Source organism: Antedon bifida, chromosome 7 (assembly GCF_963402885.1).
Source record: "Antedon bifida chromosome 7, ecAntBifi1.1, whole genome shotgun sequence".
In the NCBI taxonomy this organism is placed as follows: Eukaryota; Metazoa; Echinodermata; class Crinoidea; order Comatulida; family Antedonidae; genus Antedon; species Antedon bifida.
This window is the reverse complement of record NC_136232.1, coordinates 6,833,783-6,856,610: the sequence shown is the minus strand read 5'-3', so window position 1 is coordinate 6,856,610 and position 22,828 is coordinate 6,833,783. Positions and strand designations below refer to the sequence as shown.

Here is a 22,828-nt window from a genome sequence, read left to right as displayed (position 1 = left end):
TGTGGCACCCCTGCCTTAACCGCTCGGCCACTCACCTCGACTATGTATATGTTATATATACAGTAGATCCCCTCCTTTGAGACACCCCTATTTGATACTTAAGTCCTTCACATAGTAAGTTCCATCTTGTTTTCCCAGATTCTTGATGACCGTAAAAAATGGTGGGAAGTACGGAACTCATCTGGCCAGCAAGGTTTTGTGCCTTCTACAATCCTGGAGATAACAAACCAACCAAACACAAATGCCTCCAACTCAAACAATCGCACTCCAACACCACCACAACATTCCCCAAATGGATTTGGCGCACCGGGTAGCGGGCAGGTCCTCTATCATCATCATCACAATGGAGCACAAACAGTTCAACAAGACCAGGTAAGGCTAGGTTTCATTAGGGAGTTACAGCAGCGTTAAGTCGCATGGTAGAGGTGTAATATATGTGTGCTAAATGATGAAATCTGCTTTCTTTTCCATTGATTAATTGCCATCAAAATCACAGACAGAAAGCTTAGTTTAACCATAGAGATATGACTTACTTTAAACAGAGAATGTAGCCGTTAGCTCTGTCTACACTATCAAACCTTATGTGACAAAAAAATGTGATGTGCTCATATATGGACATGATGATGTCATATCACTACTACATTTAAGCATATCACTACCATATATGGGCTCATCACACCTTTCTAATAAATAATAATCCAATTTTGACTTTTTCATTCATAAACTCAATTACTGTAACTTCAATTCAGTCTGTCACAATTTTTCATTCCATAAATTGATTGAATAAGCATCAATAAAGCTATAAGTTTTGATGCCTTTTTTACCAAAAAAAAGAGAGGATAAATGAATAAATCCGCTATTATGCTTTTCTTTTTTCTGTACTTTATCGTTACATGCAAGCAGCCTAAACACATTCGGAGGATGAATCCGGCTTTGGCTAAGATTATAGCAGACAAGGCTGCCAAGAGTCAAAATCAGGTTGACTATGATCGAATAGAGGAAGGCTCCCTCTATAGTCCATTAAATGATCACAAAAAACCTGATGTTAAAGCTACCAAGGCACTAGTGCATGGCAACATGCGTGTATGTCCAAAAACCTTAGCACAATTTATAATTTCTAATTCTCATTTTATTTTTATTTTCATAATCAGATGTTGTATTTATTGGATTTTATGGTTTTTGTTTGGTTTCCTATGGTCCAGATTGTTTTTAAACATTTTTTATAACTGTAAACCCCTTTCATAATTTGTTGTAAATTTAATAAAGTATGTGTACTTGATTAAAATGAGAATTTCCACTTTCTCAAAATAAGATTTTGTTCGCTCCCTTTTGTGAAGCATGTGGCACAGTGTGTTGGACGTTGAACTACTGATCATGAGTTTGAATCCAACTCTCGCCGCATTGCTTGTATCCTTAGGCAAGATACTTTACTTCGTTTGCCTCTCTCCACCCAGGTGTATAAATGAGTACCTGGTATAGATTAAAACACAACCGCACTGTCTACTGGCTGCAACATTATGGGAGAATGTTTCCAAAAGTGTTTCTTCCAAAAACATGACCAGAGTAATAATGTGAAGCACTTTGTGCATTAATTGCTATATAATATGTATTTTTTTGTGTTAAAATCACTCAATGTTTTCATGATTGTATAATGTTTCTTTTATTTAATTGTAACAATGTATCATTGTCAATTGTAATGTCTCTTTTATACTTTCCTTTGGGGAGGTCGATTTTTTTTACAATTTATGATTCATCTAGCATTTTTTAGTTTTGTTTTCTAGTTTTATGTCTATTTTTGGAATTGTTATTTATTACTATCATTTTGTGGTTATTTTGAGCGTTTTCCTTTTTTGGAAATAAAGTATTATGTCTCACATACTAATCCTTTTCTTGTATTCACACTAATGCGTAATACAATTATGAATGTTTTTCCCCATATTATTTTGCTAATGGAATGTCACTCATACATAATACACTACATTGTATATTAAATGTTAAAATTCATTTACCATAAAAGGCATATTTTTTTACTAAATGATCATGCAATTTTTAAAATTTATATAATTAACTGTTTGTTTTATTTTTGTTAGGTGGATGGGCCAAAGACACCTCCAGTTGCCCCAGCCCCAGCTCCAACACTTGCTCCAGCCCCTGCTCCACCCCCAGCTCCTACACTCCCCCCTCCACCACCACCAGCAGTACCCCCGGTATTACAGACCAACAGTTGGCAAAGAAAAAGTAACCCCCAACCAGCTCCAATGAAAAATGGTAGGTTTAATATTTCTATGTTTAAACACCGTTGCATGGAATGTGTATGTTTAGTAATAATAAAAAAAATACTATAATTATAACTTAACAAGTATGATTTACATGTTGTTGTTGTGTTTGTGTAGTTGTAAGGTTAAATTTTGAGCTCTATGTTACAATTTTTGCATTTTTGAATGAATGATTGATATTTTTACCTCCAATTTTCTAGTAAATGTACTAAGCTCTTCACACTTCCCAGGCGTATCACAGTATTTTAAAACATAGTAATTATTCAGAAAACACTTCCTTTATTGGCCTAATGATAATTAGCATTATATAAAAAAAGAAGTATCATTATTACTATGTAGGAACATATGTACCAGATAATGATGATCATGATTACGATGATCATGATTACAATTATGATTATGATTACGATGCATACTTTTCGGCGCTTGCAAGATCTAGTAAGTATAAACAAAAATACCGCAAAAGCCACTTGCACTCGTAATATTATAAACTGGTAATGGTAAATTAACAAGCATATGACTTTATTAGAGAGTTGAATTGAGTTTGAGTAAGTCTAAAAACGTGAAAGTATTCTACCCTGTTATTCTGTATGTTGCGTTGGAATGTATGTAAAACTGTCTTTTAAATGAGGCATTAAGGCCAATTTACAAAGACGAGCGGTAACGGTAAGCGGGAAAACCATGTAGCTTGTCCCCTGTAGGATCTGTATATATCCACAGCGGAAACCGCCTGTCCAGTAAAATTGTCATAAAGAATAACATAGATTCTATATTTGTATTACCGTTACCGCTCGTCTATGTAAATTCGCCATTACCCACTGGTTTAGATTGAATGGCCTTATTAGGTGTTGACAGATATGATGGATATTTATTCCTCTTATTGCGACTTGTCCCAAGAAAGGTAGCTCCTTTGAGTACTAAACAAATGACATTTATTTTTATATATAAACAATATATTATTCAGTACAACTTCTAACAATTGCTAATATTGCTTTTTATGTACAAGATATTATATATTATATGTCTCTATATATGTTTTTAATTTACAAACTAATGCTTTTTATGTTTATTACCGAGTCTAACAAACATACTCTTTAACTGAGCATGTGCAGAGTGTTTGTTGGACTCGATAAGCTCTGTAGATTTACCAACGCGCCATGAAATTGAAAAATTAAATATATAGGCCTATCGGACTGGTCTGTTTTGAGACGATCCATCTCCTTGAACTCCTCGATCTTAAGCTCTGTTTACACTATCAAACTTTATGTGACAAAAAAAATGTGATGTGCCCATAAATGGACAACGATGATGTCATATCAGTACCATATTTGGGCATATCACTACCATATTTGGGCACATCACACTTTTTTTGTCTAACTAGTTTGATGGTGTAGACAGAGCTTTACGTGGGGAGTAGTTTGAAAAGCTTGTATCAACCAATCAAATATACCTATTTTTACATCTCCACTTTCCTTGGAATATTTAACTTTTCTAAGATCTTAATGGAAGTATTTGTTTTTGATTTCCATTAATAATTCAATGTTTGCAGGCGGTAAAAGTCCGGCAAAGATGGATCTAGCTACAGCTATACGCGCTAAAGAGCTAAGACGCATTGATATGGATGTTCAGAAAGGTATATATATATATACACACAGTGAGCCATAAACTTAGACTCTATATATGGACACTGCACATAATACATATGCACATACTTAATTACACATTATAATACTGAGTGTGTCATGCTATAGTATAGACATTTTAAAGTTGAGCTCTGAAGTGGAAACTATGTTTTTAAAAATCATAGAATTGTCAATGTTTTTAAAAATCATAGAATTGTCAATGTTTTTAAAAATCATAGAATTGCTACCAGTGCCAGACTTTAATTAATGAATCATCCATTCTCTGAAAAACAGTGTTACAAAAATCTACTATATCATAGCAAACAGAAAAGAAGAGAGGTTCCAACCATTAATAATTAATTTATAAAACATAGCCAAATCATAGAGGGTTCTATAATTCTATAAATAAGTACAGCCACATAGGAGGTCTATGTTTTAAAATTTATAGTATAACGATGGTACAACAAGTACCAGTATACAAACACATTTGTTACCTTTATATAGTGAACCACAAGGTACATAGTTGTGGTGGAATAAAATGCACCTTTAGTGGGAAATGGGATATCGCTAAATATATTGGAACATTTCTTCCATTATCCAAAAACTAAAAATAAAACCTTTATCTTTCTGTCTTATGGTTTGTAACATTGTATCGTCACGTATGTAGTATGTATAAACATTAGTGTCATATTGTGTTAGCTTTCACTAAACCATATCAACTCTCCTAAAACTGTGTACTACTTTGGTACAGCTGCTTATAGTATTCAGGTAGCCTATAGTAATAGTATTAGGAGAGTTGGTTAGGTTTTTGTTTGTTTCATGTACCTGTACATATTCTAACTGTTCTTGCAATTTATTATATATAATTTCTATATTTTATCACTAGATATTTGATATTTCATTATTTATCATCATCAGTATCTTCTTTAAATTGAAAACAAAGGGAACTTGTGTGAATGTTGTCATTTCAAGTCATTTTTATTTGTTCAAAAACATTTTTTTTTCAATTCCACAACACTTGATTCTGTGCACTTTTCAGTTTTAGTATTATTTCACACAACATATTACAGTATATATATACATTCATTTATTTAAATAATATACAACATTTATATGTGTGTGTGGAGATTACAATAAGCCATAAATCTGAACCTCCAGATAAAACAAATAATAAATATGGTGATGACTAAAATAAACAAGTAGAAAAACCATACAAGACATGCACTTTAAATAAAAAAAAACAAAACAAAAAGAAAACAGTAGTTTATTATTCGATTTATTCAAATTAAGTAATATATTATTCAGGTGCTTTTTTAGAGATATCGTTTTTTTTGTTGATATAAATTAAAATTTAATGGAATAATAATAATAATAGACCAATCACCAACCAACAATGTAGTTATTATTATAACATAATCCCTTGTACTGACTGAAAATGAAACTTTAACACACTACAACTGTACTGTTATTGTAATACTAATAATGTACAGGAACTTACCCATTCTTTAGTCTAAACAATTTGGTTGGTTATTCCAACAAAACATTCTTGTATTTATAAACTGACATCTAGGTCTCTGATACTAATATTGAAACTAAAAAAAGAATTTTAACCACATTTTCAACTAAAATAGTTTTTAATATAGGTAATTGTATAATGATAGTAACCCACAGAATTGTTTTTGTTTTGTTTTTATATATTAGGCAAATTGTTATATAAATAAAGTATAATAAGCGAATTCATTCACTATCTAATGTGGTAATCCACCCATTCACAAGACAAACATATACACAAGATGCTCTATATAAACAAAGTCTTATTACAAGTCTTTGGGAGTGGAGTTAAAATAAAAAAAATATTTAAACAAATATAAATATAATACCGGAATGGTGTCCGGCGGGGGATAGTTTATTACCATTAGTTAGGGTCTAATGTAAAGCACCTAGAGGGTTCAGTGATCCATTAGGCGCTATATAAATATTGTTTATTATTATTTATAATAAAACATAATGACAGGACTTGAACCCTTGGATTGGTAACCAAGCATCATAACCACCAAGCCACAACTCCACTCCAATGTTTATTTATTTGTTTCTTAATTATTTTTTCCCATTTCTAAATAGCCAAGAAACATGACGACCTCCACGATGAGTTAATGCGTCGGGTCAATCAAGGTCAAGGACGAAATTTCAACATTACACGAACGCCTTCAAATGCAACTGTTCCACTTACCTACAACTCAACCCCAGCTGAAGTTACCAAATGGTTAAATTCAAAGCGGTTCTCAAAACTGTAAGTAGTTCCAGCACGCAGTGGTTAGTGTACACTTCTACAGACCACTAAATTTATCTTACTATATGTGGGCTAGATTCTATCAAGGCAATCTAACAACAGGACATTGAGCTTACCTTGCCAAGATAGGAACTCTTAACAGTCCTTTGATCTTATGTCTGGCTGCGACAAATACCTACAGTTCTGCACTATGTACATATTTTCCTCAATGCGGCGTCCAATTGGCCAATCAAAGGGGGTGTGGGACTGATCAGGTCGTAGCCACAGATAAACCCTTTGATCTCCGGAGCTCAACATCCCGTTGTTAGATTGCCTTGCTTATACCAGTTCCAGGAGCACAGCTAGGTCAATTGCCCATGAATAATCATATTTTATTTCATGACATTTGTTCTCAACAGGACGGTGGATAGCCTAGGCGTACTAACAGGTGCACAGTTGTTTAGCTTGACCAAGGAAGAACTGAAGCAAGTATGCTTTGATGATGGTCCACGTGTCTATAGCCAAGTGATGGTGGCTAGGGCCCCCTTAGAGGTAAGCATCACCCTCTAGCCACGCTATCCGCTGTACTCTACCACAACCATATTATGCTACAATACAATTTGTTTTATTGTTATTAAAATGTTATACTCTTGCGTTTTATTTTGTATGTTTTACATTTTCATTACATATGTGATAAATGGATAGTATACACACCCCACCCCACCATTCCTCCCATTACCCTACAAACCTTATGTGAGTTCCATTCTCTGTTTTGAGATATTCATTATACTACACTATGCATACAATGTTCATTTCACGATAATTCTTTAAAACTGAAGAAGCTATTCCATCAAATGCATTATTATAAAGCTCTGTCTACACTATCAAATTTTATGTGAAAAAAAAAATGTGATGTGCCCATATATGGACATGATGATGTCATATCAATACCATATTTGGGAATATGTTTGATAGTGTAGACAGAGCTTTATTCCTTCATATTTTATTTTTTGAATATTCGGAATTCTTTCTATACCTTTAACTCCCTTTACTAACCATACCTTCCCTTCTATCACTTCCAGCAAAAATCCACGACTACTGAACTTGCGATGATCATGGAACGACGAAAAGTAAGGTCCTCCTCAAACGGTAGCGGGAGCACGGATGATAACATTCCTCTCAATAATCCACCCCCGGATTTCAACCCCGCCCTCCCTAACATGTAGATAGTACTTAAGTATATTCATTCATTTGTGGCAAGGACAAGCAGAATCAGTATTTTTCACAAAATGAGCATGCATTTTATATTTTTCTTTAGTACTGTATATTGACCATATGAAATTTAGTATTTGCTACCAGTGACCACTTGATACTAGCATATTTGACCATGCCATGATTGACCAGGCTATGTTTGACCACGCCGCATTTGATCATGTTTTATATATAATGGTATTCTTATGTATTCTCATATTATGTATTTTCAACCCCAACATTTATATAAATCATGGAAAAGGTGTATCATACAAAAAAAATAGATAGAATTTCTTTAAAAGATCTTTATTAATTTTGACAATGATATGTGGTATATTTTTGTAGTATAAATGACTTTATTTTATAAATTAAAATAGAAATTATATATAAAAATGTTAGATGTGGAGGGAGAATATTAGTGTACATACATCTATTATTAAGATAATTAATATAATTGTTATATTATCATTTATTAGGTGGTAATGGATAATAGAAAGAAGGTATGTTAAATATTGTAACCTTGATATTTTGTAATTATTATGTTCATACTACTACTACTATTACGCCTTTATATCTAATATATTGTTATTTAAAAAATATTTGCTTGATAATTTAATTGGAAAATTGAATAAACAAATATTAAAACTTTCATTTCCATAAAAAAAGTAAATATTTAAGTTTAATGTCATAATTTATTTAAGTTGGTGATGACATTTGAAATAGCAAATCTATGCAAGGGTGACTGCAAAGGAATAAATACACATTTGCATTCACGTTATAAATAGAAACATATGTAATAAAGTGTTACATTTTTTCTCAACTAATTAAGATATTGTTTTCTTATAAAAATATTTTCTTTTTTGATTAACTGTCTGCTACAGAAATTGTTTATTTAGAGCTAACAAAATATTTTTCGTGTACATTTATACACTTAATAACCATAAATAACAATGAATAAATGAAATTAAAATTGAAATTAGGGGACAAAACATACATTTAATGTTAAAAATGTATTCATTGTTGACAAATCATGATGTATAAAACTTGATTACGACATGATTGATTGATTCATTAATTAATAAAGTAGTTAATTGATTAATTGCCTTGATACCAGCAGTGTCTTACCATTATATAATTCTTATTAATAATTGTTATGATTCCATATTTTTGTTTTGTATTTGGAGGATATACTGGTGCGATGTTTGTAAAAAGTTGTTAGGCTGATTGTTACACAGACGTTTGTTTAGGAACGTACTAAAATGCCTTTATATTTTACGCTTGTTTTCGACTGCCTTCGCTATACACTGAAAACAATATTCTTATTTCTATATGCTGTAAATAACTGATTACTATATGAGATAACAAAACCCTAAAGCTTGGTTCATACTAGGATGCAACGCTAGCGAATTGACCAATGACAAGGGACATTTAAAATAAATTCATCGCTTGTGATTGGTCAAAGTACTTGCTTTGCGCTTACGTCTTTGCGATGCATCCTAGGGAACCAAGCTTAGCCTGGTTTCTTGGTGTGTGTTTACGATTCATGTGTACTCCTGATTATATATAAATTTAATATACGTTATTGCTATCAAGCTTAGACTCCCTTATATATTATTATTATTATTGCTAAAATGTAGGTCCAATGTACTATAGAATGTTTAATTTCATATATTGTTTTTACCGATTCGTTTTGGATGTTGACGAGAGACACAAAATTATAGAGGCAAAAACAAATATCAACACCAGCAACTATAGTAATCTATCCATATTAATTATAGTTAATTACAGATTTCTTTGTATTAACATAAATTTATATTCATTTGAATTTGAATGAGTTTGTACGAGATACATAAAAATATTAAATAAAAACAATATCTTTGAATTATTTTGGGGTTGTGAAGTAAAAAAAAATGTTATCCAAATACTACACGTAATTGTTAAAGCTCTGTCTACACTATCAAACTTTATGTGACAACAAAATGTGATGTGCCATATATGGACACAATGACGTCATATCGCTACCATTTGGGCACATCAATACCATTTGGGCACATTATTTTGTCAAACTAGTTTAGACAGAGCTTTAGCTTATCTCTTTTGTGTTGTATTTTGATTGTATTTTGAGTTTTCCACTTTTTGCTTTGATTCAATTGTAACCCCACTTTTTTCCTTGATTCAATTGTAACCCCACTCTTATATTATAAGAATTCAAGAGGACAGTACTGTACTTGGTAAATGATGGAAGAATAGGCTTTGATAGCAAAGAATCTAAACACTGAGCAACTAAAAACTAATTTCAGAGAAACTTGAATGTATATATTTTTTTTTCAAATAATTGTATTATATTATAAGGATCAGTGCCCATATTTTGAATGACTGAAATCTCAATTCAAGTCGTTTTTTAGCAGGAATTTTTTTTCAGTTTTGTAGCAAATAGACAATTTGTATTTTAAAAATCATTATGGTAAAAGAAAACAATTCAGAGATATGCTAAGAACTTGATTGATTATATAATAACTACAATTGAGGCCGTTTTACCTTGTATTATCATATTGCATAACAAAATTGCAACATGTGTAGGAAAGTATACTTATCTATGTAATTTCTAAACCAGTTACAATTTCGTTTTTATATTTTTCTTTCAGTTGTGAAACATTACAAAATTCATTTATTAATAATATCAATAATTAAATTCACTTGTTTGATGTTTTTATTGATTGACATAGGCCTACGTGGCAACTGATATATTGCGTCCCTTGAAATCATACCGTGATTTGACTAATGAATTATGTTTATTTTGTCACGTTTCATGAGAGGCCCAACTTATGTACGAAAAGAAATATATATCGCTACCGGTACGCATTATTTTTCTCCTATTGGGTTAAGCCAGAAATCATGAATAATTCATGACCCTAATTATGACATTTAGGGGTCGCTATCCCGCGCAACGTCGGGGGTGGGGAATAAGTTTCACGCTTCATTGCCATTCAACACCTGGATTTAGTTTGGAAAGGTGACGTCATCGGTTTTGGAAATTCCCAACAGTATTCCCAAGCGATTACTTTTTATTTATCGATCGAAACTAGTGAATTGAAAGGGTGGCCGGGTGTTATTGAAATTAGAAAACTTTACATTCACATATTGCTTTCATGATGAAAGCTATTGATTCTATGATGGATAGTGATTACATATCAAACTTTCCAAACGAATTTTCCTGTGCAGTGTTTTTGTTACATTACGGATAAAAAAAAATAGAAGGGGGAAAAAAGCCAAAACGTGATATATCTGAAGTTCCTTATCAAGTGACCGACGATCCGCTCGGATTACGAACAATTCTTCCCGTACGTAGCGTGGTTGATATTACCACTCTCCACCATGATATTACAATGTAAGAAGCATGAAATCACAATAAAAACCATGGCACGTGCCTCCGAGAATGTACACATATTTGTCGATTTTAATGTAATGTAGGCCTACCTAATCGAATCGAGGTGGATGCAGAAAGTATGTATAACCATGGAGGAAATTTCTTCCATGGTATAACAATGAGAGAAAACACAAATATTAATATCGTACTATAAGATTAGATTTTTTTCTGTTATCTTGTTTTGTGTATGTTTTGAACATAAATTCGCAATAATTATGGAACATAAAAAACAAATTACGTCATAAATCATATGCCTGATTGTAGAAGAGCATTCCATAAGAATGGAGCTGTGCAAGAGACAGTGACCGGTCAGCAAATGTATGTCTACGTGTTCTTGATTGGAATGGTCGAAGCGAAGATGGATGAGTGTTCTGGAAGGAGACGAGTGAAAGATATTGCATGAGGTGATTGTATCCATTTTTGTTCTTAATTGCCTTCTGCTTTATAATGCAAATTTGGTTGAAATTACAACAAAAAAACAAATAAAGTTAAACGTGCTATGCAGTATCAGCTGAGTATCGACTGATTAATTTCATTATGTAGTATCTATTGTTACATCACAAAGCGAAACGCGACGAGTCGAATCAGGAAATTTCCAGGCAGTGGAGTGAGTCATAATCTATAAATAGCTTACAATAACTTCCCATTTCAATATTTATACATGTATATATGCTTCGCGTGCCTTATAAGTATCACAAATTTACACGTGGACAGTCACACATTCAATTCAATTGTATAGGAGGAATATTGTAATATTACAGAGACTAATAATTGACAAAATGCCGTCAACAAAGTTACACATACCTGCCAACAATCCACCAAGAATGCAAGATGATTCTTATTATTTCACATCAAAGGGTACAAAACAGTCAGATATACAAGTATTGAAGGATGGTGGCCATAGGACTGTAAGTATTATTATTATTATTACTAAAGGGCTAGTGTTTCCCGAAAGCTCTGCTACTTTTTCTGCTGTTTTACTTTATCGATTTAGCTTTTTGCTTATTTTATTTTGTATCTCCATTGAGATCCAGCCACAGCATTGTCATTTTAGTAATTTGCCATTGGATTTATATTACATTATTATTATTATTATTAGTTAGTCTTAGTCAATTGGCCTATTTGATAATTTACGTGCTACATAATTAACATCACTGCTGCAGTATTTTTTTAAAACCTTATCGAAATCTTATTCAATATTTAAAACTGTTCAACTTTCAAGGATGAATCAAATTATCAATCGGTTTAATTTTTTTAAGAGCAAAGATAAACATTTAGAAATTGACATTATAGGACATTAGCCTAGATTGTTCAGAATGTAATTTTACAATGTTCAGCCCATCCCCCATCCCCACCTCTATTTTTTTTAAAGGTGAGTGAAGGTGGCATCATACACAGCGTTCCCCCACCCCCAACTGCATAATAATGACATTGTAACAATTACATTGATAAATATTTTTAAACGATTGTTTTTTTTCTCTCAGCAAACAGATAACCTGCAGCAAAAATTGGCACAAATGGTGATTATCATTGGTGATGTTTCCAAAGAAATTAGAAATTATCAACATGAGGATAGAGGTATTTCATACTCACAAACGAACGGAAACCAATCTGACAAGGAAAAGATAGAAAATCTTGAAAAGAAAGTGTTTGAATTGGAAAAAGACAATAAGAAATTAACAGAACAGCTTGGAGATGTGATTACGATGAACACAAGGTGGCAAATGTATGATGGACAGAGAGAAGAATATGTCAAGGAATTGACCTTAAAGTTGACATCTCTGCAGCAACAAATTAATGAACTTTGCGAGCCAAAGTGTAACGAAATTGTGGAAGACACCAACAAAGAAAAGATCCAAGCTCTTGAGTATCAGATCAAAACCAGCCGAGAGGATTTTGAGCTAGAGCGAAAGGATCGCGCCAGAGTACAAGGTCAGTTGCAAGAACTCAAAGAGAAGGTAGAAAAAGCTGAACTTGCAAACAAACAACAGAAAGATTTGATATTCTTCTACCAGGAGCAATTGGGAGAGCTGCAGAGAGGTTTTGACGCGCCAATGAGAGGAGGTGGTTACATGCGTAATATCTACAAACCGAGGCCAAGGAACAACTATTATCAAGCTTATTATGACGATGTTGAAGCAGATAATATTAATGGGTTTGATGTGGTTGATTTACCAGGTTCTCCTACCAACATTCAGAACAATAGCAAACTTACTTCAGAAGATCTTGAGGTTGATGGAACAGATTCTGCAGAAGATGTTGCTGATGGTTGCGTACAGCTTCAGTGCCCAAAATGTTCAAAGCATTTTACATATTCTGAACATGATAAACTAGTAGAACATATGGATCAATGCTAATGATTTATGTACATTTAAATTCGAGGGTCTGAAAACAATGTGGAATCAGTTATTATTAGTATTAAAATACTGTAATACTTTAAAAAAAATAAAAAAATATATTAAATTATCAAAATCCAAAGAAAACGTTTGAACAGTACTATCAACAGGGTTTAAAATGTATTCTATTCGGAAGGTTCTATGAATTTTTTTATAATGTGTATTATTATGTAAAAATTATTATTTATTATATAAAATTACATTAATCGTAATACATTAAAAATGAAAGTTTAATTTTGTGTTTAAAATGTTATTTAAAACAATAAGTTTAAAAAGAAAAAAATGGTTGACATTCAACAATAACTAAAAGTATTGTAAAATAATATATAAGTTAATTTTTAATTATGTAATTTGCGGTTTTTTAATTGGCAAAATCATATGTATCTTTAAATAATATTGAGAAAATTGTTCAAAACATAAAAAGAACATTATTTGAATTGGTGTTTCTTTAATTAAACGGTCTATATTTTTGTTATATCATAAAAAGTGAAATAAAATGTTTAATTTTGTGCTGTTTTAAAGGGAAATCCGACAAAATGGTTGTCTTAATATATTTATTTGTACTGTTTAATTTGTATACTTTTATATTTTACTATATTAATATAGCATTCACTATCAGTATTATTAAGGCCTATGTTTAGTTTTATACAACGGTCTAAGTTTATATTTAAAGGATTTTATATTTATCTTAGTTTTAATGAATTGTAAAATATCTGTAAAAATGTATTGTTTATTTATTTAAATGTACAGCTGGTTCTCTACGACTTTTTATACATTTGTAACTGTAAGTAATTTAATAATTTTGTTTATATTTTAATTAGGTTTTACTTACTTAACTATTTATTAAAATAAACTGTAATACAACAAGTTCAAACCACGGTCTTTCTAACTGCCTTTTAAAGTTGCGTGCAACGCGACTCTACAGCTGCAGCTCAATATGTCGGTCGGTTGGTCGGTCGATAAACACTAAACTTGAGCACGCGACTGCAGCCATGTATATATCCTTGTTTTATATTTTATATCTATCTGTATTTTCAATTATGTGTATACTGTAAACGGTTCTCTCCTTTGTTTTATGTTTAATATTTGAGGACCACGATCAGCTGCTTCGGTTGGATAAACTTCATTCTCATTCATTGGGCCTAAACAAATACAATTTAAATAATAGTAGTTTAATCTTTATTGAACATCAATGCAATGCAACAAACGAGCAGAACTGTTACTTATATAGTATATATAAATAACATAGTAAGTTAATATTTATTCAGTCATTCATCTTTTTATTTCGGAATAAAAAAATGCGTCAAAATGTGTAATAAACACACTTGTTCTATACAATACCTTCTCTTCTTCGTGTGTCTTTGTATCAATCACTTATAATGGTCTTATCCGTGTCTGAATAGCAACAGTGAATTTAACTATTTTGTCTTCCTCTTCTTTTCTTGTGAATTAAAAAAAAATTGACTATAAACTTCCTGATACCTAATTTGGTACCGGTACTGATCATGTGTAACTATCGTGGTATTCCACTTTGTTTTCCGTCTTGTTTGTTCGGATCCCCAAGACCCTGAACATGATGTGATTATTACGTCACCGTCTTAAATGTGGCCTATCGTATATGGACCTTCATGATTATAATAAAATAGTAATGTAATACTTTTTATGTGAGATTTAATTTAACCGGTGGTGCTGATCAACTGCTTATAAGGATTAACAGCCGATTCTCGGTACTGTATCTATTTTCGAAGTATCATAAGAATATTTGGTAATATTTTATCAGATGTGTTTCACGCGTTCTAGTAGTAACACAACCCTTAACCTAACCATACAGAGGCACCACATATGAGATCAAATATGACCACAAATTACCAATATTCCTATGATACTTGATTGGAAATAAGTATGTGACAGTACTGGGAATCGGGTGAGATCGAAAAATTATTTTAGAATTAAAATTGGTTTGGTGTTAACCACGTGCGACTCTTGACTCATTTCTGAGAATGTATCGTGTGGGCTTATTAGAAAAATTACGACGTTCATGCCTTTATTTCTGGTTACTACCGGCCGGAAGAGACGCCCATCAGTATGATGATACTTCCATTGATTCAGAACTAATTTACACCCACAGAGCACCGAGGTTTACTCCCCCTTACCTCCTATTACAAATACTTAATTCCATATTAGGCCTATGTCACACGCCGACGCACACATTTCTATGGTAATGTGAAAATTAGCCACCTATTAATCTTTGACTTAGGCCCTATAACTTTTATTGTTATATTTGTGACGTAATATTTACATGTCTATCCTGTGAATTCCGTACACCCTCGTACGTTACCGGTCGTTGTCATGTTGAGTCTTATTAGATTTACGAACAGACCTATATTTAAAATTAAAACGCAGCCGATGTAGTTTTACCGTATATGGTTTGTATACAATGGCAAATTCTCCATATTGGGCCTTGTTATAAAACATTCTTCATTCCGTCATTTGTACTTAAAAGGAAGTTAACTCTAAAGCTTCGTTCTAAAAATATAACCGGTAAAACCCTTTTATTTTGTTATACTTTTATACTATACTCTTAAAGAGAGTCGGCTTAATACGTATGATGTTCTTTTGTACCGCAAGACGCCGCCTATGTTTGATTTTAATCAGTCGTAAAACATGAAAAAATAACTCTGTTTACTAATGTAGATAGTGGTTGGGAACTTAACCGGGAGTGACCGAAAGCTAAACGCGCCACTAGTTTTGTTTAACTGTGTTTTAGTTTCATTAAAATGATGATGACTATATTGAATAGGCCTATGTCCTCAAATAAAACATGAGTTATTTGTTTAATCACCAGACAACAAACAAACTGAATGATTGTTGAGCAAAACAAACACTATGTCATACATGATAAGTTGATGACATCAGAACAAACAGTAAAATTATATTGTAATGTATTGTTTTGGTTTTTGTTTATTATACCGATTAATAAAAGAAAACAATTTAGTCATCACAGAACATAATGTCAGCGAAAAATTAAGACATGCCACTATTTGAATATCGCTTTATCATTAGACAATTTAATACTCATGGTCTTGTACCCTTTTATGTATAAGCAGAAAGAAATAAATTAACTAACTTAATTATTTCTCCATGGCATAAGTAAGATTAATTATTCGCGGTACTAGACGTACCATTTATTTTGTATCAACAGAATATAATATACAGTATTTCTTTTACAAGAATATTTCTATAAGTTTAATCTAAATCATAATGAACGGAAAACGTATTTGATACAAAACGGGTTATGCAACGAGCCGAAGCTCTTAAACACATTACCCTATAATACCGTATCTAACTAGCAAATAAAACAATAAAAGTGAAAATAGAAATAACAAGTGAAAAGATAAGACAGAATATTACAGAAACCACCTCAGTTCACTGACTTAAATTAAACTAATGCACGCAATGCAATATTACTTGGCCTATTCATAGTGTTAATGGTATTTCCCTTCACATGGTATTGGTTATTCCACAGTTTATTTATAGACTATATGTAATTTGCATATTATTGTACATCATCACAATTGTCTATGTGCAGGTCAGGGAAATAACTCACTGTACAATCGATTGTCCTATGCAGACTGCAGTATAATTGGTGAAATCTAACGTTTTTGAGTGAGTATTGTTTTATTTATTTGATTTTGAGCTGTTAATTTTGGCTAAGATTAACATGTTCGATTGATCAGCATGAGGCCTGTACCTGAGATTGGAAGCACTCGGTGCATGCTCCAGGCTACTTTTATAACAATAAGTAGTATAGCCTATACCATTTAGCAAGCAGAATTGAGGTCCATGGCTACAGTTTTATCCTTTTTTATTCGCATTATTTAACTAATTACCGTATGCAGTGCAAAATATTTGCCTATGGGCGGGGTTGGGATGAGAAATTACCACCGCCAAACCCCCCCCCCCCCCCCCACCACCTCAGAGAAGCCAATTTTTCACCTTTTAGACTTTCCTGGATCAACCTATATGGATACTCGACATCTCTTCCATAAATCTGCCACCATTACATTCCATCTGAATATGTTCTATATATTGTCCCCTTGCGAGCAAATAATTAGACTTTTTATTCCTTTTTTTGTGCTTAAGGTTCAACATTTTGCTATTCAACTTGTTGATCTGCTCAGGAAAGAGTGAAATTGTCTCTGCTGAACATCGGGTTCAACACAGTACACACAGTAGGTATATGGAAAATAATCTTTTACCTTCAGTAATTCCATTTTTACTAATAATGGCATCCGCAATTGGAGAGAATAATAGAATACACGAAAAACATCAAGTCAGAATCCTGAAGGAAAAGAATGAAAGCTTGGCTTTAAAGTATAAGGAAGAAAAACGAAGAAACATCAAATGGCAACAATATGACGACGAACGTGAAGAATTTGTTTTGACATTAGCAGAAACCTGTCGGGAAGCCAAGTCTGAAGTAACGGTCTTAAAAAGCTTCTTACGTGATCAAACAAGAGACCTCAACGAAGCTAAAAATAGGATCCACGATCTAGAAAGCACGCAGTCTCAAGACAATGACGTCAGGTTAATTAACGCTGATCTTGAAATTGAGGAACAGAGAGAAGTTATTGCCAAATTGGAACAGGATCTTTGTGATGTCCAAGAAGAATTGTCCAACCTAAAGAAGAGCTGCTTCAAGTTGTCCAATACAAGAGATCGACTTATAAGGAGAATTAAAGAACTCTGTGACATCCTGAAAGTTGAAAAAAGAAAGAAGCACAAGAAAGATCAATGCAACAGGCTTTTGAGAGAAAAAGACCAAGGAACCTCTTTCACAATGAATGGCACTAAAAAGAGTTCTTCGAAATATTCTCAATCAAAATATCCAAGCAACAATAACGAAGAATGTAATAGGCATATAATTGATAATAAAGGTTTCATGGAATTACAACATTATTCGGTCAACTATCGACCAGCTAATGGCGGCAACGGCTCAATCGGAACCTGTGATGGCAATTTCTTATTTTTGCTAGAATAGAAGTAATTATTCTGTCGAATGATGGCTTAAACTATAGGCATATATTCTTACCTTCTTACCTTTAGAGTGATATTTGGATCAACTTCAGATGCTAATTTAAAAATGGAGTGGCGATCTATAGTTTCGTAATTCAAAAATTTAAAAACTTCGATGAAGTCTCCGCGTTCCCTTCTTTCCTGTAAAGTTGGTAGACCAAGCTGTATCCTGCGCTCTTCATAAGGCAAATTTCTGAGTTCTGGTACAAGTTTTGTTGCTTGTTGTGGGATTTTCTCAAGTTTATTGATGTCTTGTTGTAGATATGGTGACCAGGCTTGAACTGCATACTCCATAACCGGACGCACAATATAATATTATGTTTATATACATTATAACACATTATTAAGAAATAGAAGTTAATGTTCAATGCATGACATTTACGTTTTAAGAATTTTGATGTACAGTATTTTCTGCACTTTTAAATCGACTTATCTTACTACTGCGATAGGATCAGAGAGTCAGTAAGACTCATGGAGTTCTGGTTGGTAAGAAGGTCATGGTAAGAAAATGTTCGCACGTAGGCTCCAGCAGACTGATATGTTAATCACAGAGTAATTATAAATAGTTATAATACTAATTAATTATTAACTAACTATTGTCGAACCTTGTTCATCAAGATCACTAGGCCTACTGTATCTGGCAAGTTGAAGCAACGACCTCCATGGTTGATGGGATGTTAAATGACGACTTGTACGCCGCAAAATTAAAAAATGCATCAATGCTCTATAGTACTAAGTATAATATTTATTGTTAATAGGCCCTAATTAATAAATACTAATTAAAGCCTAGTAAACGTCAATGGCGAAACTCAGGTGACATCCGGCATATAGCATATAAAATATATACCGTGCAAATTAAAAACACACAACAGATGTTCAATTCGTAATGACTCCACGGCTGCTTTTCTTGGTTGGTGTGTTGATGGTGCAGCTTCCGACTGAGATGTTTAACTGAAATGGGTAGTGTGCTTCTGAAATGACAATAGATACACACATTTTTACATTGTCTTTCTGACCCTAACGTACAATAATTAACCCTTTTAAATTTTAACAGCACAGCAATCGGCATTTTGATTCTGACGCAACACAATGACGTAAACAGCGTTGCACGATGAAGCCCGATCGGGTCGGGAGAAAAGTAAACATGTTTAATGTTCTCCTGACGATCTAAAAACTACGCCCGACGCTATCTCAGTACAGCACCGACGATTCAAGACGTTTTGTCGGGCCTCGTCGTGCGACGCTGTCTGAGTTGGCTTTTAGAAATTTGACTAACCACGAGCAACAGTTCGGATAGTCTTGCGTACGTCCTTTCATTTGCGTACTAGAGTAGGAACCGGACGAAGCTAGGTAACCAATTGTCGCAATATACATTGTACAATATACAAAACGGCTACATAACAGTACAACAAATCCTCTTCATTACCTGGAGTTCCACGGAACCCAAATCTTCCGTTGGAGTTACTTGGAATGGACGGCGATAACCGACGAACTGTCGGCATTTTGGCAAATGTCGCTATTTCTGTCGGTGAAGGGTTATTTACCGTTAACGTCGGATCACATCGATCGGTTAAATGGCCAAATAAATCCCATTTCTGACTTGGATCTTTACTCTAAAAAAATAAAATACATTTTTGAAACAGAATTCCAGGGGCATTTCTAAATCTCTATAGACTCTGTAGTCATCGTAATTCGGGACGTAGTATCCAGTATCGGTTTTAGAAGTAAATTTTGTCTGGTTTCGGTTCACGTGACAAACTAATGCAATTATCACACGCATGTCGTTATGTTCCGGAGTCCCGGTCCGGAGTTTATTCGAAGCAATTTTTGGCGTCATGTCTTGTACTAACAGGCGTGTCACTGTCTTCGTAAAATCTCTTTAAACATTAGAAGAAAGATAAGGGAAGCTCATTTATATTGTATCCCCCCCCCCCCATCTCATTCATAGTAACTTACCAAAGTAAGCTTACTTACCCCCCTTTTGTCATGGATTACTTGTTCGAAGCTCTCTACAATCCGTTCGCATTCGGATTTACTGCCGAGGGTAACACCTCGTACCCCTTGGCGGGCGTCAATGCAGACGAGATGTGCTTTTGGGATGGAACCGCCAGATGACACGAAATTCTTGGTTAGCGACAATCTTTCCTTCAACTTCTTGTATGTATACTTCTCTCTGCAAGGTTTTATACATGGATATTAACAGACAATATGTTAATAATAGAAAAAAAATTTATAATCAATCAATCGTCCCATTTTTACATGTTATGTAACATGTTATCAACGGTCACTGCTCATGCTGCTGCAGTAAAAAAGAAAAAATCAGAAAAAAATTGCATTAGCCTATTCTTTTTTTTATTGGTGGAGTCCTTACTAAACATATCCATTCTTTATTGAACAAGACCGTACCCGGGTGGATGAGGGTAAGGGGGTGGTGGGGGTGTCGAACAAACCCTTCTTTTTTTTAAGTGTCATCTTCAATCCTCATCGTACTTTATTAGTCAGACTTTAAATTATTAATATTACTTCAAATCAATCTTCAAAAATTGAAGTGAAAAATAAACCCAAGAAACTTAATATCTGATTGTTTTAATATTTGCCGGCCCTCCTTGCTTAATATTGGGAAATTTTATAAATAAATAAAGCTTGCGTGTATGTTATTTCTATTTATGACGAAATAGACCCTATTGTGTCATATTGTTATGTAAATTAAACCAGGGAAGAGTAAAATCCCATGATTAAACATACTACCATACGTCACTATCACGAACTTTGATCTACTTCGCCTAATCGCATGAGGGCGATATGACCGATATCATAAGCTTCAGTTCAGACTAAGAGAAAGTAATGCGAAGTTTAGAGATGTCTTATTTTACATCTCCCTGAAGTAATCTACCTCAAATACTGTACATAACATGTAACCAGGGAAGAGTGAACTTCTCTGATGTAACACATTGTACAATCGAATAATGATAATGCAATATTACAATAATTGTTATCATTACTACGAATAGAAGCGATAAGTGTTTTTTTTTTGCGTCAGGAAATACAAACGATGTTATCAGAACAATAAAATATCGTCTGAGCATAAAGCATTGACAAATATTAGGCCTACCTGTATTGAATTACATATTGCCTTGGATATTTATAATGTTTGAAGAGGTACTGAATAGGCATAGGTGGAGGGGGTTCATTCCAGAAGCCCTCGTCACTTGTTCTACGGGATGAAGCTCCTTCTCTGCTGGTTCTACTCTTCTTCGAGGAGGAACCAGCACTATGAGACCGTGGCGCGTTCTTCGCATCGTTATAACTGGAAGAGGTTGATAGATAAGTAGCAGACTTACAGGATGTGTCTTGGGCATTCTGATGAGTAGGGTGCAAGTGGATTGTGGGACATGATGACCAACCGCGTATGTCATGATCCTGGAGGAATAAAATCGTAACGTAACTTAATTAGCGGCTTAGATTTATTTTTGAAATTTATTAAAAATATAAATGATAAAAAAAAGTATTATAAAATCTGATATCTATAGATTATAGATTCCGTCTGGATTTGAACCCAGTACTGTGTAAGCAACGATGTTTACCAAACTATAATAGTACCATTTACCTGTTGGTTATTGTTGTTTACTATAGGCCTACCATGTGGGCTAAGTTGAATAAAAATTTCATTTAAGCTGAAAGGAGCAAGATAATCACCGGAACTACTTTCTCCGGCGGAATCGTTCTGTTTAGACTGTAGTATATTCTGTGAACGTTTTAACGCATTTGAAAAATCGTCATTCTCCGTAAAATCTTCCTCGGGTGTTACGTCACAAGCAAATAGCTGCTGGCAAGATGTTGATTCGAATGAAGGCTTTTCTTTACATGGTAGATTGAAATTATGTATACGATGATACATGCTGTCTAACACTTTGGTGTCAACTTTATCCATTTTACACGTGTGATAGTAGCCTAGTTAGTGCGGCTAAACCTTGATTTGTATTGCGCATGCCTCCTACAAAATATATTTGGAGTAAATAAAAAAATATTATACTATTTATTTGCTGATATAAAGTTTGCGGTACACCGCGTATATTAGTTCTGAAAAGAACTGTTGAGTTTCTCTATTATTTACTATTTATTTAGTCATCAATGAATAATAAGGAGTCAGAATAGGCTAAAGCCTAAAAATATATTCTGCACTCATTCTATAGGCCTAGAGCCTAGAATTAAAGAAATGTATTTTTGCGAGAAAAAAAAATGTAGGCCTAGGCCTATCGTATTTGTTTAGAACATTCTTTAAAAATAAACTAAACTAACCTTCAAGTCCAACCGAACCTCTTCTTTTCAATAAAATGTGTTCAGATATCTAGGCCTATTTGGGCCTTTTCTGGTGTTATGGTTTCGCAAACTAAAACATAAGATATAAAGAAATTATGTAACAAACAAAAATGTAATGTCAACAATTGGTAACAATTGACCAATGAGAAACGCCTGTTGCATTTATGCAAAAATGATGTTGTTGTTAGGTG

The 22,828-nt window shown here is 33.4% G+C and overlaps 4 protein-coding genes across 8 annotated transcripts in view; 3 read left to right on the top strand and 1 right to left on the bottom strand.

Annotated features, from left to right (window-relative positions):
- LOC144847626 (epidermal growth factor receptor kinase substrate 8-like) overlaps positions 1 to 10,110 on the top strand; it is a 41,416-nt gene extending 31,306 nt beyond the window's left edge. For 2 of the 5 annotated variants that reach the window (XM_078704086.1, XM_078704087.1), the window contains 6 exons: positions 139 to 372; positions 2,091 to 2,268; positions 2,616 to 2,714; positions 6,020 to 6,188; positions 6,587 to 6,719; positions 7,250 to 10,110. In XM_078704086.1, the coding sequence (XP_078560212.1) occupies positions 139 to 372; positions 2,091 to 2,268; positions 2,616 to 2,714; positions 6,020 to 6,188; positions 6,587 to 6,719; positions 7,250 to 7,393 (957 nt within the window). In that variant the 3' untranslated portion in view covers positions 7,394 to 10,110. Of the gene's footprint in view, positions 1 to 138; positions 373 to 903; positions 1,261 to 2,090; positions 2,269 to 2,615; positions 2,715 to 3,825; positions 3,910 to 6,019; positions 6,189 to 6,586; positions 6,720 to 7,249 lie in introns of those variants that run through there. The other 3 variants (XM_078704088.1, XM_078704089.1, XM_078704090.1) reach the window with 3 other exon arrangements.
- Positions 10,111 to 11,547: 1,437 nt separating this feature from the next.
- LOC144847912 (uncharacterized) lies at positions 11,548 to 13,625 on the top strand. The gene is made up of 2 exons (XM_078704493.1): positions 11,548 to 11,753; positions 12,330 to 13,625. Exons 1-2 carry the CDS (start codon positions 11,625 to 11,627, stop codon positions 13,200 to 13,202), a joined length of 1,002 nt encoding a protein of 333 aa, XP_078560619.1. The 5' UTR covers positions 11,548 to 11,624; the 3' UTR covers positions 13,203 to 13,625.
- A 3,170-nt stretch (positions 13,626 to 16,795) lies between these two features.
- On the top strand, positions 16,796 to 19,189 carry LOC144847669 (uncharacterized). Its single transcript, XM_078704157.1, has 2 exons — positions 16,796 to 16,907; positions 17,385 to 19,189. Exon 2 carries the CDS (start codon positions 17,482 to 17,484, stop codon positions 18,280 to 18,282), a length of 801 nt encoding a protein of 266 aa, XP_078560283.1. The 5' UTR covers positions 16,796 to 16,907; positions 17,385 to 17,481; the 3' UTR covers positions 18,283 to 19,189.
- On the bottom strand, positions 19,043 to 22,708 carry LOC144847661 (uncharacterized). Its single transcript, XM_078704149.1, has 6 exons — positions 22,617 to 22,708; positions 21,925 to 22,311; positions 21,430 to 21,737; positions 20,292 to 20,490; positions 19,744 to 19,930; positions 19,043 to 19,288 (listed from the first exon to the last, which is right to left on the bottom strand). Exons 2-6 carry the CDS (start codon positions 22,246 to 22,248, stop codon positions 19,194 to 19,196), a joined length of 1,113 nt encoding a protein of 370 aa, XP_078560275.1. The 5' UTR covers positions 22,249 to 22,311; positions 22,617 to 22,708; the 3' UTR covers positions 19,043 to 19,193.
- Positions 22,709 to 22,828: the final 120 nt, after the last annotated feature.

What these genes read in the sequence shown, in the direction of transcription:
- LOC144847912 (XM_078704493.1), top strand. Translation starts at nt 11,625, where the DNA reads ATGCCGTCAACAAAGTTACACATACCTGCCAACAATCCACCAAGAATG. An exon ending in AGGATGGTGGCCATAGGACT is followed by an intron (nt 11,754 to 12,329) that starts GTAAGTATTATT and finishes TTTTTCTCTCAG; the next exon opens with CAAACAGATAACCTGCAGCA.
- LOC144847669 (XM_078704157.1), top strand. Translation starts at nt 17,482, where the DNA reads ATGGAAAATAATCTTTTACCTTCAGTAATTCCATTTTTACTAATAATG.
- LOC144847661 (XM_078704149.1), bottom strand. Translation starts at nt 22,248, where the DNA reads ATGGATAAAGTTGACACCAAAGTGTTAGACAGCATGTATCATCGTATA. An exon ending in CAATATGTAATTCAATACAG is followed by an intron (nt 20,491 to 21,429) that starts GTAGGCCTAATA and finishes AAAACCTTGCAG; the next exon opens with AGAGAAGTATACATACAAGA. An exon ending in TGGGTTCCGTGGAACTCCAG is followed by an intron (nt 19,289 to 19,743) that starts GTAATGAAGAGG and finishes TTGTCATTTCAG; the next exon opens with AAGCACACTACCCATTTCAG.